Source organism: Physeter macrocephalus, chromosome 6 (genome assembly GCF_002837175.3).
Source record: "Physeter macrocephalus isolate SW-GA chromosome 6, ASM283717v5, whole genome shotgun sequence".
Taxonomy (NCBI): Eukaryota; Metazoa; Chordata; class Mammalia; order Artiodactyla; family Physeteridae; genus Physeter; species Physeter macrocephalus.
In genome coordinates, this window is record NC_041219.1 from 5,124,102 (window position 1) to 5,144,806 (window position 20,705).

At 38.7% G+C, this 20,705-nt stretch overlaps 1 protein-coding gene across 2 annotated transcripts in view; it reads left to right on the forward strand.

Moving 5' to 3' along the window:
• NUP107 (nucleoporin 107) overlaps positions 1-20,705 on the forward strand; it is a 52,711-nt gene that overhangs the window by 16,276 nt on the left and 15,730 nt on the right. For both annotated transcript variants that reach the window (XM_024122926.3, XM_024122927.3), the window contains exons 6-17: positions 2,353-2,456; positions 4,853-4,980; positions 5,683-5,731; positions 8,297-8,368; positions 8,775-8,863; positions 10,609-10,687; positions 12,464-12,577; positions 16,706-16,796; positions 16,945-17,021; positions 18,901-18,960; positions 20,011-20,156; positions 20,283-20,331. In XM_024122926.3, the coding sequence (XP_023978694.1) occupies positions 2,353-2,456; positions 4,853-4,980; positions 5,683-5,731; positions 8,297-8,368; positions 8,775-8,863; positions 10,609-10,687; positions 12,464-12,577; positions 16,706-16,796; positions 16,945-17,021; positions 18,901-18,960; positions 20,011-20,156; positions 20,283-20,331 (1,058 nt within the window). The remainder of the gene's footprint in view (positions 1-2,352; positions 2,457-4,852; positions 4,981-5,682; positions 5,732-8,296; positions 8,369-8,774; positions 8,864-10,608; positions 10,688-12,463; positions 12,578-16,705; positions 16,797-16,944; positions 17,022-18,900; positions 18,961-20,010; positions 20,157-20,282; positions 20,332-20,705) is intronic.

Here is a 20,705-nt window from a genome sequence, read left to right on the forward strand (position 1 = left end):
TAGAAAGGAAGGGAGGGAGGGAGGGAGGAAGGGAGGAAGGAAGGAAGGGAGAAAGGAAGAAAGAAAGAAGATAAAATAAAGTAGGATAAAATAAAGTTATTAAAATAAAAAATAATTATTAAGAAGAAAAATTTTTTAAATTAAAAAAAAAAAACGGGTCGGTTAGAACCCTAGGCCAAATGGTGAAAGCAAAGCTATACAGACAAAATCTCACACAGCAGCACATGCATACACACTCACAAAAAGAGAAAAAGGGGAAAATAATAATATATCTTGCTCCCAAAGTCCACCTCCTCAACTTGGGATGATTTGCTGACTATTCAGGTATTCCACAGATGCAGGGCACTTCAAGTTGATTGTGGAGCTTTAATTTGCTCCTTCTGAGGCTGCTGGGAGAGACCTCCCCCTTTCCTCTTTGTTAGCACAGCTCCCGGGGTTCAGCTTTGGACTTGGCCCCGCCTCTGCGCGTAGCTCGCCGGAGGGCGTCTGCCCTTCGCTCAGACAGGATGGGGTTAAAGGAGCACCTGATTCGGGGGGCCCTGGCTCAGGCTGAGGGGAGGGAGGGGTACGGATGTGGGGCGAGCCCGCGGCGGCAGAGGCCGCCGTGACATTGCACCAGCCTGAGGTGCGCCGTGCGTTCTCCCAGGGAAGTTGTCCCTGGATCCCGGGACCCTGGCAGTGGCGGGCTGCACAGGCTCCCGGGAGGGGAGGTGTGGAGAGTGACCTGTGCTCGCACACAGGCTTCTTGGTGGCGGCAGCAGCAGCCTTAGAGTCTCATGCCCGTCTCTGGTATCCGCATTGATAGCTGCGGCTCACACCTGTTTCTGGAGCTCCTTTACTTTGCGCACTTAATCCCCTCTCCTCTTGCACCAGGAAACAAAGAGGCTAGAAAAAGTCTCTTGTCTCTTCGGTAGCTCCATGCCCGTTTCTGGAGCTCCTGTAAGCGGCGTGCTTAATACCCTCTCCTCGCGCCCCAGGAAGCAAAGAGGGAAGAAAAGGTCTCTTGCCTCTTCGGCAGCTCCAGACTTCTCCCGGACTCCCTCCTGGCTAGCCGTGGTGCACTAACCCCTTCAGGCTGTGTTCACACCGCCAACCCCAGTCCTCTCCCGGCTTCCGACACCGAAGCCCGAGCCTCAGCTCCCAGCCCCTGCCCGTCCTGGCGGGTGAGCAGACAAGCCTCTCGGGCTGGTGAATGCTGTTCGGCACTGATCCTCTGTGCGGGAATCTCTCCTCTTTGCCCTCCGCACCCCTGTTGCTGTGCTCTCTTCCATGGCTCAGAAGCTTCCCCCTCTGCCACCTGCAGTCTCCGCCCCTGAAGGGACTTCTAGTGTGTGGGAACCTTTCCTCCTTTACAGCTCCCTCCCACTGGTGCAGGTCCCATCCCTATTCTTTTGTCTCTGTTTATTCTTTTTTCTTTTGCCCTACCCAGGTACGTGGGGAGTTTCTTGCCTTTTGGAAGGTCTGAGGTCTTCTGCCAGCGTTCAGTGGGTGTTCTATAGGAGCAGTTTCACGTGTAGATGTATTTCTGATGTATCTGTGGGGAGGAAGGTGATCGCCATTTCATTTTGTTGATTGTTTGTTTAGTTGTATAGAGCCTTTTAGTTTGATATAGTCCCACTTGTTGATTTTTTGCTTTTATTTCTTGTGCTTTTGGTATCATATCCAAAAAGTATTGCCAAGACCAGTGTCAAGGAACTTTTTCTCTACATTTTTTTTCTAGGAATTTTACAGTTTCAGGTCTTATTTAAGTTTTTAATTCATTTCAAGTTAATTTTTATGAGTGGTGTAAGATAGTGGGGTGAGTTTGTTTTTCTGCATGCGGTTATCCAGTTTTTCCAGCACCATTTATTAAAGAAACTATCCTTTCCCCATTCAATATTCTTGGCTCCCTTGTCAAATATTAATTGACCGTATATGTGGGAGTTTATTTCTGGACTCTCCATTATTTTCCATTGGTTTATGTGTCTATTTTTATGCCAGTACTGTTTTGAATACTATAGCTTTGTAGTGTAGTTTGAAATCAGGAAGTGTGATGCCTCCTGCTTTGTTTTTTCTCAGGATTGCCTTGGCTATCCTGAGTTTAGTTTCGCAAAATGCAGAGTTCTGTGGTCCCATGGTGGTGATGGTAGCACAGCACTGTGTATGTACTTACTGCTACTGAATTGTACGCTTAAAAATGGTTAAAATAGTAAATTTTGCTACATGTATTTTACCACAATTATATATTTTTAAAAATACAGCAGTTAAAATAAAGGATTTGTAGCTATGTTTTTAAGTTTTTAAAACAAACAGAATTACCTAGGAGTATGTCATTTAACTCTTTCTGTTCCTTTTCTTTTTAATGTGTTCTAGCATCCATGAGTATGTTTTCTGATTTCCTGCAGTCTTTTTTGAAGCACTCTTCAACTACAGTTTTTGGCCTTGTGGAAGAGTATGAAAACATTTGTTGTAGTCAGGTAAGTTAATTTCACTGCATTGCTGGTCAGACTTCAGTACTCTTAAGTTTTTTTTGAACAGCATCAATTTGTGAATTTCTATACTATATTTAAGGAGGATGTCTTGGGGTGTAGTGACAAGTGTGGCATGGTTAGAAGGTCAGCCAGAGCAGCTCTGCTTTTTACACATTGAGAGTCCATATAATATTTCTTTTAAGGACAAAAGGATTCTGCATCTTTGAAAAAGGAAAACCCAAAATATACAAAGAACTTAAAACTCAACAGTAAGAAAACGAACAATCTAACTGAGAAATGGACAAAACATATAAACAGACACATCACCAGAGAAGATCTACAGATGGCAAATAAGTGTGGGAAAAGATGCTTAACATCATATGTCAACACAACATTATAAATCAACTATACTCCAATATAAAATAAAAATTTAAAAAAACCACATCATATATCATTAGGGAATAGCAAATTAAAACAACAAGATGCCACTATACACCTGTTAGAATGACCAAAATCCAAAACACTAACAAAACCAAATGCTGGCAAGGGTGTAGAACAAGAATTCTCATTCATTGCTGGTGGGAATGGAAAATTATACAGCCACTTTGGAAGACAGTGTCTCAGTTTCTTACAAAACTAAACATATTCTTACCATATAATCTAACATTCATACTCTTTGGTATTTACCCAAAAGAGTTTAAAATGTATGTCCACACAAAAGCCTGCACATAGATGTTTATAGCAGCTTTATTCATAATAGCCTAAATTTGGAAGTAATCAAGATGTCCTTCAGTAAGTGAATGGGTAAATCACCTGTGGTTCATCCAGACAGTGGAATATTATACAGCCCTTAAAAAGTAATGGGCTATCAAGCCATAAAGAGATGAGGATTAACACAAAATACATATCACTAAGTGAAAGAAGCCAATATGCAAAGGTTACATATGGTGTGATTGCAACTATATGATATTCTGGAAAAGGGAAAACTTAAAGAGAATAAAAAGATCAGCAGTTGCCAGGGTTCAAAGGGCGGTAAGGATAGAAAGTGGAGCACAGTGGATTTTTATTGGAGTGATATTATTCTGTGTGATGTTATTATGAGGGATACATATCATTATACATTTGTCAAAACCCATAGAATGTACAACACCAAGAGTGAACCCTTGTGTAAACTATGGACTTTCAGTAGTAATGACATGTCAATGTAGCTTCAGTAACTGTAAAAAACGTACCACTCTGGTACTGGATATTGATAGTGGGGGGTTAGGTTGTGTGTATTTGGGGGCAGAAGGTAATGGGAACTCGCTGTACTTCCTACTTAGTTTTGCCGTGAACCTAAAACTGCTCAAAAAATTAAGTCTCTTTTAAAGGAAAGGAAAGGACTTCAAGAAACTATTACATTCAAGAATAATTGAAATAATAGTAATAGCCAACATTTTTTGAGCATTTAATATTAGTTCAATAATCAATTTCTGAATTGTTCCATTATAAAAGCAGTAGCTTCATTAAATAATAAAAGCAATAATCACCACCTAGTGAATCACTGGAGTTAGGATTCCAATAGAGAATTTATTAAAGGAATGAGAACTACAGATAATACTTTTATTAAACACTGCCCTTAAGACAGAAGTAACATTACTTTGTGAATACTTTTGTGAATACTTTTTAAAGGGTGGGGAAAGCTGTTGTTTTGGTAGTGATTCTTCATTTTCTGAATGAGACCAATCCTGTTTCTTAATTGCCCTTGATAAGGAGGTAATATTCATAACCTTTGAGAAAGGTTTCTTTTACCCTGGGTCCCTAAACCTCCTATTAAATAATTTGGTGTGTGTTTCTGTGAAGAACATCCATATCTTTCATTAGACTTCCACAAAAAATCCTCAAATGGTTAAGAACTACTGTTTTACAGCAAGGAGAGATTTTGGTTAAGGTTTGGTTAGAAACGACAATGTTTTGGTACCAGTCTTAGGAAAATATTTTTCTTGATTTTTTTTATATGGTATAAATTTTTCAGATAAAATTTGAAGATACCTTATTTTTAATTTTCATTGCTGCTCTGTTGGTTCATGTTATGATTTTGTTGGGTGTAGGTTAGATTTAGCTTATCTTCTGGGTTGATGTACAAGGAGAAAAACGTACTCATGGCTGTTATTGTTGAATCTGAAATCTAGAGTCTGTTAAACTTTTACATATATACTCACATAAACACATCTTACTTCAAATTAAGGCCACTTCTAGTGGGAATGTTATATTACACTCAATTTAAAAAAGACAATAGACAGGAAAAATTTATAATATAAATATGTACATATATAATTAGTTTTAGCACTATGTACTTGAAGAATACAAAGTTGTGACTCAAAATTATAGAAAACCTTATTACATTTGTATTTTTAATTCAGGTGAATATACTGAGTAAAATAGTGAGCCGAGCAACACCTGGACTTCAGAAGTTTTCAAAAACAGCCAGTATGCTCTGGCTTCTTCAACAGGAGATGGTCACGTGGAGGCTGCTGGCTTCTTTGTATAGGTAAAGTTGTGTAGGACTTTAAAGAGAAATAAATTGGCAGATTAACTTGGAAGTTAGAGTAAGATGTGTTTGGAAATAGGTTCTGCCATTTTGTGATACTTATCATTTCTAATGCCTTAGTTGTCAGAAGTGAGTTAAGGAGGAAAGAGGGGAATATTAATCATAAAGCTGGTAGCTACCAAAAACTGGATACGTGTAAAGATTTAAGGAAAGTGCTAAAAATACGGCAATATTTAGAAGAGGATAGATTAAGAAAAAGAACTGACAGATATACTTTATGTAATGTGGAAGTTTGAGAGAAGTTAACCAAATTTTTCTTTTCTCAGATGCTCCTTGGTTTTGGCTCTCATTCTGTTACTTTCTCATCCTAATGAGAAAATCTTGAGAGAAAATTATATTTTTTCATTTGGGCCCTGTGAAAACATTATATTAAAAAGTTAGGTGTATGCATTAGCAAGTAGCCATTAAAGACTTTGCAGTTTGTATCTTCAGTAAATATCATTTTTGTTCAGATGTCAGTATTAGATTCAGAAGGCATTTACTACTTGATTTTTGCTTTTAAAAGCATGTTGGTTAAGTTAATTGGAAACTCATTTGTTTACAGTGGATGGAATGCAGGTTTCTGCATGTATCTAGCTTAAAAAGGTGATTTCATTTACTCATATCAAATAAGGCTTTTTCATTTTGTGTATTTTTCCCCAGAGACAGAATACAGTCTGCATTAGAAGATGAAAGTATGTTTGTAATTACTGTAAGTTTTATATTAAATTTTTTCCTTTATAAATGCTTAAAAATTCAAATGTTTTTAGTAGTAGAATTTGATTTTTGACCCTCCATGTAGAGTTTCTTCATTTTAAAAATTTTACAAGTAAATAAAAGATACAATAATCAAAATTGATTTACATTATAGAGTAAAATGTTAAAGTTCTCTTTTATCCCTCATACTGTTCAGTCTAACAATTTAGTACGTATTCTACCAGACATTTTTCTCTGCATCTTTATACATATATACACACACAGTGTTGTGGGGTTATTTTTGAAGATCAAGTTGAGCATGTCATTTTGAAATGTTTAAACCTTGGGAAGGTCAACCACAGTGTTCTAGAGATGCCTTCCTTCAGAAAAAGGATCCTCCAAGACAATGAAGGCTATGCCTTATTATCCTCGGAGTCAAACATTGACCTCCTAGGAAATTTGAGGGAGTTGTCCCTCAGGCCATTCAGCAGAAGCCTTTTTTTAATGCAGTCTGGGTGAAGTCTTGCAGGATTCAGTGACTTGGGTCCTCGTAAAGGTATTAGTCAAGTTGTTAAATTGTGCAAACTTCTCTGCAGCGCTAGAATATATTTTGTTCTCTCCTAGAGACTCCAAACAGAGATAAGATAGAGCCTGAAGGGAGTGAGTCTCCCAGCTCTGTCTCATTCTGTAAATGGTCTTTCCATATTTTTCTTTTCCTCCCAGCAGACCCAGGGGAACTCAGCCACGTTGCCCCCCTTCAAAAGTCAGCACCTTCTACAGTTAACGTTTGAACAACACGGGTTTGAACTGTGTAGGTCCACTTAACACACAGATTTTTTTCACGAAGTCGTACTGCAGTACTACATGATCTGCAGTTGGTTGAATCCTCAGGTACAGAACCTCGGTTACAGAGGAATGAGCAGTACAGAGAGCCAACTGTAAAGTTACGTTTGGATTTTCGACTGTAAGGAGGATCGGTGCCCTAACCCTTGCATTGTTCAAGGGTCAGCTGTATTTCTTTCTTTTAAAGCAAAATAATTTTCAAGCACTGTAACTCCAACCTGTCAAAAGTCAAACCCACTTTTGTCTTTCAGTGGATGGCACCATAGCCACCTTTCCAAGGAACCTGAATGTTCCCTAAGCCAACACTTCTCAAACTTTACTCTGCATATGAGTCACCTGGGGATCTTGTTAAAATGCAGATTGTGGTCCAGTAGGTCTGGGAAGGGGCCTAAGATTCTGCATTTTTAAGAGGCTCGCAGGTGGTGCTGATGCTGTTGGTCTGTAAAACACACTCTGAGTAACCAGGGTTTAGACCCTGCTCTCTGCCTCATCTCAAAATTTAGTCCATCATCAGATCTTGCTCACTTTAGCTTTTCTGTTCCAACTCTGACCTCTCATCTCTGTTCCTCTTGCCACCACTTACGCCAAGCCTTCATCATTTTTTGCAGGAATTATGGCAATAGCTTCATCTAGTCTCCCTGCTCTATACATACACGTAGTTTTGGATGTCGGGGGGTTGGTTTGGTTTTTTTATGTCAATTTGTATACATTTTCCTTATTTTTTCATAGTATGCCAAAATATAAATGTGCCATAATTTTTTTCAGACATTCTGCTGGACATATTTGTTTCCAATATTTTTGCTATAGTTATCAATAATGCAGTGAACATTCTTCACACTTACCTACATATTTGAGGATTTCCTATATTTCTGGAAGTGAATTGTTGGGACAAAGTTTGATAGAGTTTGTCATGTTGCCTTCCTAATGAAGTGTACTAGTTTACACTCTCACAGTGTGTGAAAATGTTTACTCTGCCATCAATCATTTGATTTTTCCAGTTGGAAGGAAGGTACCTTGTTTTTTGTTTTTTAAATTAATTAATTAATTTATTTATTTTTGGTTGCGTTGGGTCTTCGTTGCTGCGTGCAGGCTTTGTCTAGTTGCGACGAGTGGGGGCTACTCTTTGTTGCTGTGCACGGGCTTCTCATTGCGGTGGCTTCTTTTGTTGTGGAGCATGGGCTCTAGGCGCGCGGGCTTCAGTAGTCGTGGCACGTGGGCTCAGTAGTTATGGCTCGCGGGCTCTAGAGTGTAGGCTCAGTAGTTGTGGTGCGTGGGCTTAGTTGCTCTGCAGCATGTGGGATCTTCCCAGACCAGGGTTTGAACCCATGTCCCCTGCATTGGCAGCCGGATTCTTAACCACTGTGCCACCAGGGAAGTCCTAAAGTTTTTAAATGTTAATTTCCTCATATGCCCCATGACTGCATCCTACCCTTTACTATGATTTGTTTCATTTTGTTTTGTGTTTTTTTTTTCCCGAAAACAACATCTCTGGGGAAATAGAACTTAAAAATTTTAAGCATAACCAAGAATTAAAATATCAAGTAAGAGCAGCTGCACATTGATCTAGCAGTTTGAAACTTACTTATAAAATTTTTTCAAAGGTGAATATACAGATTTACTATGTTAAAATGGTTATGGGTGGTTAAATATACTTATTTCAGATTCTCTTACCTTTCTGTTGAAATAATGTTCTTGAGGATCTTCTTTTCTTTCTTTCCACCATTTTTTTTAAAAATAGGCTCTTAATGCCAGTGAAAAAGCAGTTGTGGAAGCATTATTTCAGAGAGATTCACTTGTCCGACAAAGTCAGGTATGACTAGAATTTTTACATTTTTTTGGTGAAATATGGAGAAAGGGAAATAACATAAAAGAAATGAAGTTTTTTAAGTCAAACTTTTTTCTTAATTTTTTTCTTTTTGATCTTTTAATTTATAATTAAAAAGAAGTAAGAACCTTGTTTTTTGTTTTCAAATAATAGCCCCACCATTTCCAGGAATAGCCTGTTAAAAACTGTATTATTCCTATAGAAAATATCTTTTGCCATAATATTTATACATCTTTAAAAAGTAAAAACAGTGATAGAAAAAATTGTTACTTGGTATTTTTGAATTAGAAACCTTTTTTTTTTAATTAATGGTAGGAGTAATACTACTTCAAATAGAATACTTACAGATTTTATAGTTAATATTCTTCCCCCCACCCCACCCCTTTCCTAGCTGGTGGTAGATTGGTTGGAGAGCATTGCCAAAGATGAGATTGGAGATTTTTCGGATAATATTGAGTTTTATGCAAAGTCAGTATATTGGTAAGTCACTAAACTTTCATTGTTGAAGTCATTTAATGTTGGTTTTGTTTATTCATCTTTCAACAAATATTTATTCAGTTCTTACTGAACTCAGTCTGTGAGCAAAACAGATAAAAACCCTGCCTTTGTGGAATTTATAATTGTATAGGAGAGTTGGACAGCAAATACATATATATCCTATTGGGTGCTAAGAGCTTTGAAAGAAAAAAAAAAAAAGAATCAGAGTTGATGGATAGAAGATGGTAATGGGAGTTACTTTTAAGTAGAAGAGGTGACCAGGGAAGGCCTCTCTAAGGAAGTAACAGGTAATAAGAGTAAGAGGTTTTTAAGAAATAAAGGAGGCCAGACATGTAAAAATTTGAGGGACAAGTGTTCAGGGCAAGAACAGGAACTACAGAGACTCTAAGAAGGTAAAGCATTTGCACAAGGAGGCCAGTGTGAACACAGCAAAGAAAAGAATGGTAGGAAATAAGATTGAAGAGAGCCAGCTCATATAGGACTTTTACAGGTAGCCAAGGTCAGGGTTTGGGACTTTATTCTAAATGTGATGGGCAGCCTTGAGAATAAAAGAATGACATGGTCTGATTCACGTTTTCAAACAATCACTTTGCCATATTTTCTTAATAATCATAATTCGATTATCAAGAAGACAATTCTCCCATGTTTCTAGCTACTTGTATGTGTTTTTGTTTTTGTTTTTTAAATTTATTTTCCCTGCATCTTTCAGGGCTTCTAAATTATTGTAAGACCTTGAAACCAGAAAGCAAGCACCCCTAGGTTAAAGGGACAGTTTATTTCAAGACTTAAAGAAAAAGTTCAGTTTGCCTTTGAATTCAGTAACATTATATATGTATCAAGTCTATAAATCAATTGTTTTTTCTCTGCTTAACTAGGAAATTAGTGCTACCAAATTTTTTTTTAAATCTTAAATCTTGGTTAATTGTGGTTTTTCTGAAAGAGAAATTTTCATTTTCAGAAAAAAAATATTTTAAGTTAATATGTCCTGTTAAGGTTTTTACAAGTTTTTTACGAGTTAGTCTCCTTTTCTTGCCAATCAATAGAAGAGAATAGAGAATCCTAAAACAGAGCCACACTTCTGTGGTCATTTGGTTTTTAATGAGACATCAGAGCAATCCAGTGGGGAAAGCAATGTCTTATGAACAAACCATGCAGGAAAAAACTGCATATCCATGTGAACAAAGATTAACCTTGATGCCTCCCTCACACTGTACCCAACAGTTAATTCAAGATGGATTATAATCCCCAATGTAAAAGCTAAAACTGTATAGCTCTTAGAGGAAAACATAAGAGGACATTTTTGTGACTTGGCGAATAAGCGATTGTCACAGAAAGCAGTAATCAGGAGAAAGAGATTGATTTGACTTCATCAAAATTAAAACCTCATTAAAAGACATCATTGAGAAAAGGAATTGGTGGCAATCCGCAGACTGGAAGAAACATAAAGAACTGTAGTTCATAAAGAACTACAACTCAGTAGCAAGAAGACAGCTGGATAAAAAGGACAAAGATTTGAACAGATTCCTCACAAAAGCAGATAGGTGAATGGCCAATAAGGCATGAAAAAGTGCTCAACATCATTAGTCATCTGAGCTAAAATGCCCTTCTGTATTAGCGTTTTGCATGTTTTTTCTGAGTTTGTACTCTCTTTCTTTCCTTGACTTGATTCTTTTAAGTAGACCTATTAAAATTCCTCGTTTAAAAAAAAGTTGTACTTATTCTTTCAGGGAAAATACTCTGCATACCTTGAAACAGCGGCAGCTCTCTTCTTACATAGGAAGTGTCCGTCCTCTTGTCACTGAATTGGTAAGTGTTCTTTGAAATGGAAGTTGCCTTCAAAGTTAAGTGATTTTTATTCCTAAAGGCTGAGAATTTTTATTTTCTTGGATCCTTGTTTTAGTTTCCTGAAGGATTGCATATACTATTTAACTCTAAAAATTACTAAGTTGGGTTTGAATTTGATTGCATATATTTGAACCCATCTGTGGCCTATAGATTGTAAATTGTAAAAGAAAGTATAGAAAGTGTTCTTGATTTGCCAGCATTAAAACAAATTAATTTTGACTTTATAGCAAGGTTTGACTCTGCAGCTGTAAGGTGGTGACCTATGAAAGCTCTTTTATATAGAAAGCAGGGGAAAAAAATAAAGCTTTGTGAATTAGCTTGAGGTTAGAAGGGTCATTCTAGGATATGAGTTATAGGAGTAACAGTGGATTTGAAAAGAACGGGAGTCTAATTATTGTAGAAATGAAGGAACAGAGCTTTGTGATAGGTGGAGGCATGTGAATTAAATGTTTATAGTGAAGAGTGAGAGTAAGTAACAGTCGAAAAAATAGGTAAAATTCCATTTGGTAACAAAAGTGTGTTTTGATGAAAATTATTTGGAAACTACTGAAAGTTCTTGTAATAAATTGTAGCAAAATTACCCCTGTAGCAAGCAACTAAAAATCATTTACCCTTAACATCTGGAAAGTGGTGATTTCCTTTTGCCAGAAAGAAACCATGTTCCAAAATTGAATGATTGTATCTGTCTGCAAAATATTTGTGAAACTAGCCAATTGACCTATTATGCCTTCCAGTTTTTGAATTGATAATCATATTACTCAGTAACATTTGGAATAAGAATTACTCCTCTTTTAAAGTCACATTAAAATAGCTTTTCATCTGAAATTCATCATGTAGATCAGGGGTCCCCAACCCCCAGCCTGTGGACTGGTACCGGTCCGCGGCCTGTTAGGAAGCGGGCCACACAGCAGGAGGTGAGCGGCAGGCGAGTGAGCGAAGTTACATCTGCCGCTCCCCATCGCTCCACATCGCTCCCGTTACCGCCTGAACCATCCCCTTCCCCACCCCACCCCCCCTGCCGTCTGTGGAAAAATTGTCTTCCACAAAACCGGTCCCTGATGCCAAAAAGGTTGGGGACCACTGATGTAGATCATGTGTGCTCTTTGCCGCAAAAGTGAGGACACTATGTTATCCCCAGTGTTCAAAGGCACATTTCTTTTTATTCGTGAAAGGTAGTTGGTAGGAATAACTGAGGGTGGAGGTATTTATTAGAAATCTGTTTTAAAATTTCTTTTGTTCGGTGTTGGTGTGCTTTGTGTAGCATTAGTCCCATACTGGGCTCTCCTCTCATATGTTCTCAGAAAGAACCAGCTAAGCACCTTCTAGTCACAGAATGCATTGTGATTCCTGCAGTTTCTCCTCTGCTCATTCTCCATCGAGGCCTAATTCTGTTTAGGATTAACTGGGCCATGTAGTTGCTACAACAGGGTAAAACTCAAGTCAGCTTGAATTATGAGTAGAATTTCTAGAGCTGCTGGGCTGGACTAGGGCTGTTTCCAGCTTGCCTGACTGAAATATGCACCTTTGTGGGCCAACAGAATCTGTTTTGAATAGGCAGCAGACAGCTATGTGGCTATTTGGGACACTTGTGACACTTTCATTCCCTTTATTACTTAACTAAAGTCAGTGAATTTATTTCAGTATGTAATTCAGGAGACATTTATCATCTCTTGATCATGTTTAAATTGTATGTGCATATAAAGAATTTATAGTTGATGATTTAATTAATTTTTGTAGGACCCTGATGCTCCCATAAGACAGAAGATGCCCCTTGATGATCTGGATAGAGAAGATGAAGTCAGATTACTTAAATATCTTTTCACTCTGATTCGTGCCGGAATGACAGAAGAGGTAAATGATGTATGCCCTGCTTGTCCAATATCAAAAAGTCACAGACTGTAAGTTGGAGAGGATCTTTGTGACCACTGAGTATGCCTCCTCAATGCAGTAATCTTTTTCACAGTATTTCTGGATCTAACTCCTGTTCCAACATTTCTAGTGATAAAAAACACATTGCTTCAGAAAGCAGTGCACTTCAGTTTGCACAACTCTGGTAGAAAATTCTTTGTAAGAAGTCAAACTTTGCCTTCCCGTTAGTGTACTGCATACCCTAGGCATAGCCCCATTATTTCTAGTTTGGATTTTTTTTTTTTTTTACAAATTCAATGAAGACTTTTTTTTTTTTGTAGATTTATTTATGGCTGTGTTGGGTCTTCATTGCTGCACGTGGGCTTTCTCTAGTTGCGGCGAGTGGGGGCTACTCTTCACTGCGGTGCGCGGGCTTCTCATCATGGTGGCTTCTCTTGTTGTGCAGCATGGGTCTAGGTGCCCGGGCTCAGTAGTTGTGGTGCATGGGCTTAGTTGCTCCGCGGCATGTGGGATCTTCTTGGAGCAGGGCTCGAACCCGTGTCGCCTTCATTGGCTGGCGGATTCCTAACCACTGCGCCACTACGGAAGTCCCTATTTCTAGTTTGGATTTTTAAGAGTTAAGAATAAGTCTGACCCTAATTGCTCTTCTAGTTGACACTGTCTAGCATTTGAAGACTATGATCCCCTCAAATTTCTTCCTTTTAACTTCACCTCTTTAAAATGTAACCTCCTGGGCTTCCCTGGTGGCGCAATGGGTGGGAATATGCCTGCCAATGCAGGGGACATGGGTTCGATACCTGGCCCGGGAAGATTCCCACATGCCGCGGAGCAACTAAGCCCGTGTGCCACAACTACTGAGCCTGCGCTCTAGAGCCCGTGCTCTGCAACAAGAGAAGCCACGACAGTGAGAAGCCTGCGCACCACTCGCTGCAACTAGAGAAAGCCCGCTCACAGAACAAAGACCCAACACAGCCAAAAATAAAAACAAATAAATAAATAAATTTATTTTTTTAAAAAATGTAACCTCCTTTGTGATAGTTAAGGTCTTGTGTGTAAGATGTGAAATATCTGATTAGACAGCTTACTGGATGGCTTTGTGGACTTTTTAGATGAGGTAGTCTGATGCATAGGAGTTTCAAGCTTCAGATATTATGTTGTACCTGTTTTGCTGTACTCTCTGTGATGTTCTTTAGATAGAAATATGTTAGCTCAAAGTGTTGTTTGTTCTTCTGTGTTACAAACCACTAGCATATATTAAGTAATTTTTATAGTAGTAAGTGTTGGATTATTAAACATCATTCTTATTTTTTAATTAAGAAAAGAAGGGGAATTCCCTGGAGGTCCAGTGGTTAGAACTCTGCGCTTTCACTGCCGAGGGTTTGGGTTCAATCTCTGACTGGGGAACTAAGATCCTGCAAGCCACGTGGGTGGCACGGCACCCCCCCAAAAAAAAAGTAAAGAAAGAAAGAAGAGAAGTAACACGTACTCATTTGTTCAGAAAATATTTGAGTCCCAGCCATCTGCCAGGTGATGTGCAGAATACTAGGAATCACAATGGCAAACAAGGATGTATTTTTAAAAACAAAACAAAAATATAATCACATTATTGAAAGCCTTGAAAAATAAAAACTCTCAAGGTCCCACTACCTTTACATAATCACAGATAGTGGGGTTTTCAAATTTACTTACAAGCCTTTTTCTTTTTTTTTTTTTTTTTTTTTTTTTTTTTTTTTTTTTTTTGTGGTATACGGGCCTCCCTCTGTTGTGGCCTCTCCCGTTGCGGAGCACAGGCTCCGGACGCGCAGGCTCAGCGGCCATGGCTCACGGGCCCAGCCGCTCCGCGGCATGTGGGATCCTCCCAGACCGGGTCGCGAACCCGGTTCCCCTGCATTGGCAGGCGGACGCGCAACCACTGCGCCACCAGGGAAGCCCCAAGCCTTTTTCTTTTGTACATCTTTTTAATATAATCGTAAACATAGTATACTTCCAGGGTTTTTTTTTTAACATCTCTATTGAGATATAACTCAAACACCATGCAATTCACCCATTTAAAGTGAATAAGTCAATAGTTTTGGTATATTACAGTATTGATTTTTTCATTGTGATGAAAGATATATAACAAAACTTGTCATTTTAACCATTTTCAAGTGTAAATTTCAGTGACATTAATTACATTCACAGTGTTGCGAAACCATCACCACTGTGCTTCTAAAACTTTTTCATCACCCCAAGCAGAAACTCCGTAACCATTATGCAGTAGTTCCCCATTTCCCCTTTCTCTCTGCATTTGGTAACCTAATCTACTTTCTGTCTCTATGTATTTGCCTATTCTAGCTATTTCATGTAAGTGGAATCATACAATATTTGTTCTTTTGTGTCTGGCTAATTTCACTTAGAAAAATGTTTTTAAGGTTTTGCATTCAGATTTTGTCCTGCCTTTTTTAGATAGCATATCAAATATTTTTAAAATATTTTTCCATGTTGTGACATAGCTTTCATAATTTTTAAAAGTCATAAATCCAAAATGATGTTTTGGGTATGATACTTTTTAACTGGTTCAATTTTTAAAAAAAAATATTTATTTATTTATTTGGCTGTGCCGGGTCTTAGTCATGGCATGCGGGATCTTTGTTGCAGCGTGTGAGATCTTTTAGTCGCGGCATGTGGGCTCTTAGTTGCAGCATGCAGGATCTAGTTCCCTGACCAGAGATCAAACCCGGGCCCCATTGGACGACTAGGGAAGTCCCTTAACTGGTTGTATTAATCAGATTCTGTAGGTTCAAATGACAGAAGCCCAACTCAGATTACTTACAGGTGGGGGATTGATTGTCTCATGGAACAGAGAAGTATAGAGGGTTATATCTGGTTATAAAAGCAGGATTTGGGGACTTAGAAGATGTCATTAGGATACTGTCTCTCCCAGGCTCTTGACACTCCTCTCAGTGGCTTCATTCTCAAGAAGCCATTTGTGTCAGTGATGGCCACCAGCAGCTCCAGCTTTACATCTTCCTGCAAGCTAGCAACCCCAGCAAAAGGAGTGTCTGTCTTTCCCAATATCTCAGGCAAGAGTCCTGGGAGTGATTCTTGTTAGATCACATGCCTAATCCTTGAGTTCAGAGATGGAATCATATGACCTACTCAAACCATATGAACTAAATGGGGAGAGATGGTTGCTAAAGATGAAGGACCAGGCTTCCCTGGTGGCACAGTGGTTAAGAATCTGCCTGCCAATGCAGGGTACACGGGTTCGAGCCCTGGTCCGGGAAGATCCCACATGCCGCGGAGCAACTAAACCTGTGTGCCACAACTACTGAGCCTGCACTCTAGAGCCCATGAGCCACAACTACTGAGCCTGAGTGCCACAACTACTGAAGCCCACGTGCCTAGAGTCTGTGCTCCGCAGCAAGAGAAGCCACCGCAATGAGAAGCCCGCGCACCGCAAGGAAGAGTAGCCCCTGTTCGCAGCAACTAGAGAATGCCCGTGCGCAGCATCGAAGATGCAACGCAGCCAAAAATAAATAAATAAAATTTAAAAAAAGAGATGATGGACCAACAAATGTGTTTCTATCTCACTGGTATATCAAGCTCATCTGATTGGTCACATTTAACATGAAGAAATACCATCTTTATGGGCTGAGTGAGCAATAGTACCCTGTCATTATAGAGACTAACAGTGTTTTTGTAATACTTTTACATAAATCAAGGGTCATCAGCCTCTTTAGCCCATTTGTCTCCAGCAGAATTACATGCCTGTGGGCACCATGGGCACCTAGTGGTAAGCCCAGAATCAAAGAGCAAAGAGATTATTAGGGAAAGAAAGAAAGGAAGGAAGGGAGGGAGGGAGGGAGGGAGGGACCACACGGAGGGAGGGAGGGAGGGAGGGAGAGAGGGAGGAAGGCAGGCAGGCAGGCAGGTGGGTGGGCAGAGACCACAGAAAGACATGCATATGGCTGAAGTGAAACACCATTACTGATTGTCTACACCATCCTTTGTGACATCTATGCCATAAGTTATCTAATCCTCATAAATTGCTTGTACTTCTCTATAAGGCACAAGTAACTTTAGTACTGCATTGGTTATATGACCAACCGCTCTTTCTTGTTTCTAAAGGCACAACGACTCTGCAAACGCTGTGGTCAGGCATGGAGAGCTGCAACACTTGAAGGCTGGAAGCTCTATCATGACCCCAATGTTAACGGAGGTATTTTAATTTATTTTATTCTGAGAGTTGGGGATATATTTAGCTCTAAATGGCAATTTTGTGAAGTATAGCTTTTGTTTTTAGAAATTGTTGAAATTAGGAGATCTCATTTTTAACCATAAACTTTATTTCTTTTACTGTTTTATAGGAACAGAATTAGAACATGTTGAAGGGAATCCATATAGATGCATTTGGAAAATAAGTTGTTGGAGAATGGCAGAAGATGTAAGATATAATAAAATATTTACTGATACTGATTTTTACTCTTAATTCACTGAAGGACTGCTGAAGATGCTATGAAATGTTGAGAGTAGTTTAAGGCTAAAGTTCCTGTTTACGAAGAACTTCCAATCAAATTGAAGAACAGGGCAGGCTTTACAAATCAGAGTTATTCAGACACACTGAGTACTAAGAATTAAGCACTGAAATAAGGCAAAAATACAAAAAAAGGTAGCAAATGAAGTCACAGAATAAGCACTGGGCTGGCTTCCAAAGATAATTGAATCGATCTTTTAAAAATTACTAGGATTTGAGTTGTTGGGCATGAAAAGCTGAGGAAGGAGTTCTAGGTAGGATGCCTAGGTTGGGAAAACTCAAGGGAAGGTAGGTTTCCGAGGTTGGAGCAGAAGGCTCACAAGAGGAAATATAGTCAGTTTTGTCGTGACACCAGCTACACATTCCTAAAAATCACTACAGCATGACAAATTGTGCAGAAAATCCTTGGGGCTTTTAGGGAAAATGGAATTAAGAGCACAGTACTCAAAAACCACCAGTGACACATAAAAAGTTAAAAACTTAATAAAAACAGCACAGTGTCACACTGTTAAATAAACACATAAATACTGCAATAAACATGGCAGTTTACCTTGAAAAAGAACTGGAGTTTGCTTGTGGAATGAGGTGTCAGAGGGTTGCAGCTTGTGAGTTATTGAGAAGTGATAGAAGGAGGTTATCTGAAATGAAACAAAAGTGTAACAGTTGATGTGGATGGATTTAGCTTATCATACACCTGGAGAGCTCAGGGAGCTGGTAGATGTTTGAGGAGTGTCAGTTTTCTGTATTTCCAAGTGGCTTGGTTCAGTTAGGTGTTGTTTTCTGTATTCAGCTAATATTTCTTGTGCACAAAATTGTGCATAAGGAAATGGGAAGTTTATATTATGTTCAAATCGTTCCTTGATATATCAGTTGCATTGGAACAAATTCACATTTTCAAAACAAGCATTGTAGCAGAACTGACTAATGGGAAGATGACTGAGAAAGGTAAATTAAGAGCAGGCAGTGGTGGTCCTCAAGTGCTGCTCTAAGGAATGGGAACTTTGTACCATAGATAGTGGTGAGCCATCAAAACCTTGAGGGTACATGACAGCAGTGCCTTAAGAAAATTAACATGGCAGTGGAAAATAGGCTTGAAATTGAATGAATTAAAGACTGAGAAACTAGTTAGGAGCCTGTCAGAGTTATTCAGACACTAAGTAATAAGGGCCTGCCCTGGGTGAATATGGAGAGTAGAAAAGAAGGGAACAAAAATGGTCAGGACCAGAAGCTGGAAACAACACAGAGGAGGATTCAGTTGTATAGTGAGAGTCTCTGAAGTCTCTTGTTTGGATGATGAGAAAACAGGAAATGTCATTAATAGAATCCAGAAGTAAAATGGGATAATTTGATGAATATAATTAATTCTACTTAGGAATTTGATGCAAACTGATGCATGATAGATTCCAAGTGTGCCTTGTTTGGATGTTGTTCTTAGGTCACTATCAGGTAGTATTAGGTATTTAGAAACTTTATAGGGGAAAACACCTATACAGAGTCCATCTAAAATTTGACTATAATAAATAATCAAAGTATCCATTGGATTTGAATCTGCTTTTACTCTGTATTTGAAATTTAGATATTTGACTTTTCAGGAAGATTTCAGCATTGGTTATATCAAACTAAGGGGTCCTTCCTCCTTATTCCCCCACTAGATCTTTTACTAAAGTTTAGAAACTGTCAGGTGAGTAAATAAGTTCATTTTAGAAGACACTGCAGATTTCCAGATTATGAAAAAAGTTGACATACTAAGAAAAACAGTTCAATTTTATTTATATTCACTGTATTTCAGGAGCTTTTTAATAGATATGAGAGAGCAATTTATGCAGCTTTAAGTGGGAATCTCAAGCAGGTATGCGATTTATTTTAATAATTCTTTTTTTTCTATGGAATGAAATCATATATAATGTATATTTCATATATATAACCTTATATAATAATTGTATAGGCTTAAGCTACTAAGAATAGCAATGATAGAGATAATCATGAAATAGAATAGTAACTTGAAGTACTTAGTTTGATGTATCTCATACACGAAATGATGTTTTATTTATTTATTTTAATCTTACTTTTTTAAAAAAAAATTAATTTATTTATTTGGCTGCGCTGGGTCTTAGTTGTGGCACGAGGGATCTTCTTTGCCGCGTATGGGATCTTTAGTTGCGGCATGCAAACTCTAAGTTGCAGCTTGTGGGATCTATAGAGTTTCCTGACCAGGGATCAAACCTGGGGCCCCTGCATTGGGAGTGTGGAGTCTTAGCCACTGGACCACTAGGGAAGTCCCCCAAATGATGTTTTGATACATGAAATCAGATTTCAGTTTCTAAGAATTGTACATTTAATTCCAATACACATTTATTGATGACTTATGGTTCCCATAGCTTTATCCAGAAGTGTTCCACAAAGGCACAATGACTGTTTGAATTGTCTCACACGTGTGTGTACTTTTCACAACTCCTACTACCTCCTACATTTTACAGCTGTTTTGAGTAATGTTACCATAACATTGAAACACCATCTTATATCAGCATGGAAAATTGATGCTATTGTGTACTCATCATGGAAAAAATCATAATAGTTCAGACTTCTTAGAAGATGTGGTTTGAGGGACTTCCCTGGTGGTCCATTGGTTAAGACTGAGCTTCCACTTCAGGGGGCACGGTTCAATCCCTGCTTGGGGAACTAAGATCCCTCACCTCATGCTGTGCAGTGCGGCCAAAAAAAAAAAAGGAGATGTGGTTTGAGGGGTGGAGAGAGGAGGTTATTTTGGTATGATATTTTACAATCCGCAGTGTCTTATGTCATTACAGTGACTTTATAGTCCATATAAGTGGGCGTAACTGCTTTTCCTTTCTTTTTTGTTGACTATGTCTGCATGTTTCTGTTTTGGAATGGGGTAAAGCTGCTTCCTGTCTGTGACACCTGGGAAGACACAGTGTGGGCCTACTTTCGGGTAATGGTGGACAGTCTGGTAGAACAGGAGATCCGGACATCAGTAATAACTCTGGATGAAACTGAAGAACTCCCTAGAGAATATTTGGAAGCAAAGTGAGTGAGTTGGTTTGTTTTTCATCATGAGGATTTGTAGTATTCTCTGTGAAGTTTTATTTTGTAGTCTTTGTTCATATTATTTATTAGCGTTATTTTATCCTTTCCTTGTTCTTTCTTTCAAAGTTGGACTTTAGAAAAGGTTTTTGAAGAACTTCAAGCTACTGATAAAAAGGTAAATATTAATATTTTAGGATAACTGGAATACAAAACTAAATGTTACATTGTACGCTGTAGCTGAAAGGCACAAAAGTATGTGAAATCTTGTTATATTCTCTTTTACTTTCCTCACCTCTTATTCATATAAGAGATATTCTTTAAAAAGAAAAAACTTGGGCTTCCCTGGTGGCGCAGTGGTTGAGAGTCCGCCTGCTGATACAGGGCACACAGGTTTGTGCCCCGGTCTGGGAAGATCCCACATGCCGCAGAGCAGCTGGGCCTGTGAGCCATGGCCGCTGAGCCTGCGTGTGCGGAGCCTGTGCTCCGCAACGGGAGAGGCCACAACAGTGAGAGGCCCGCATACCGCAAAAAAAAAAAGAAAAGAAAAAA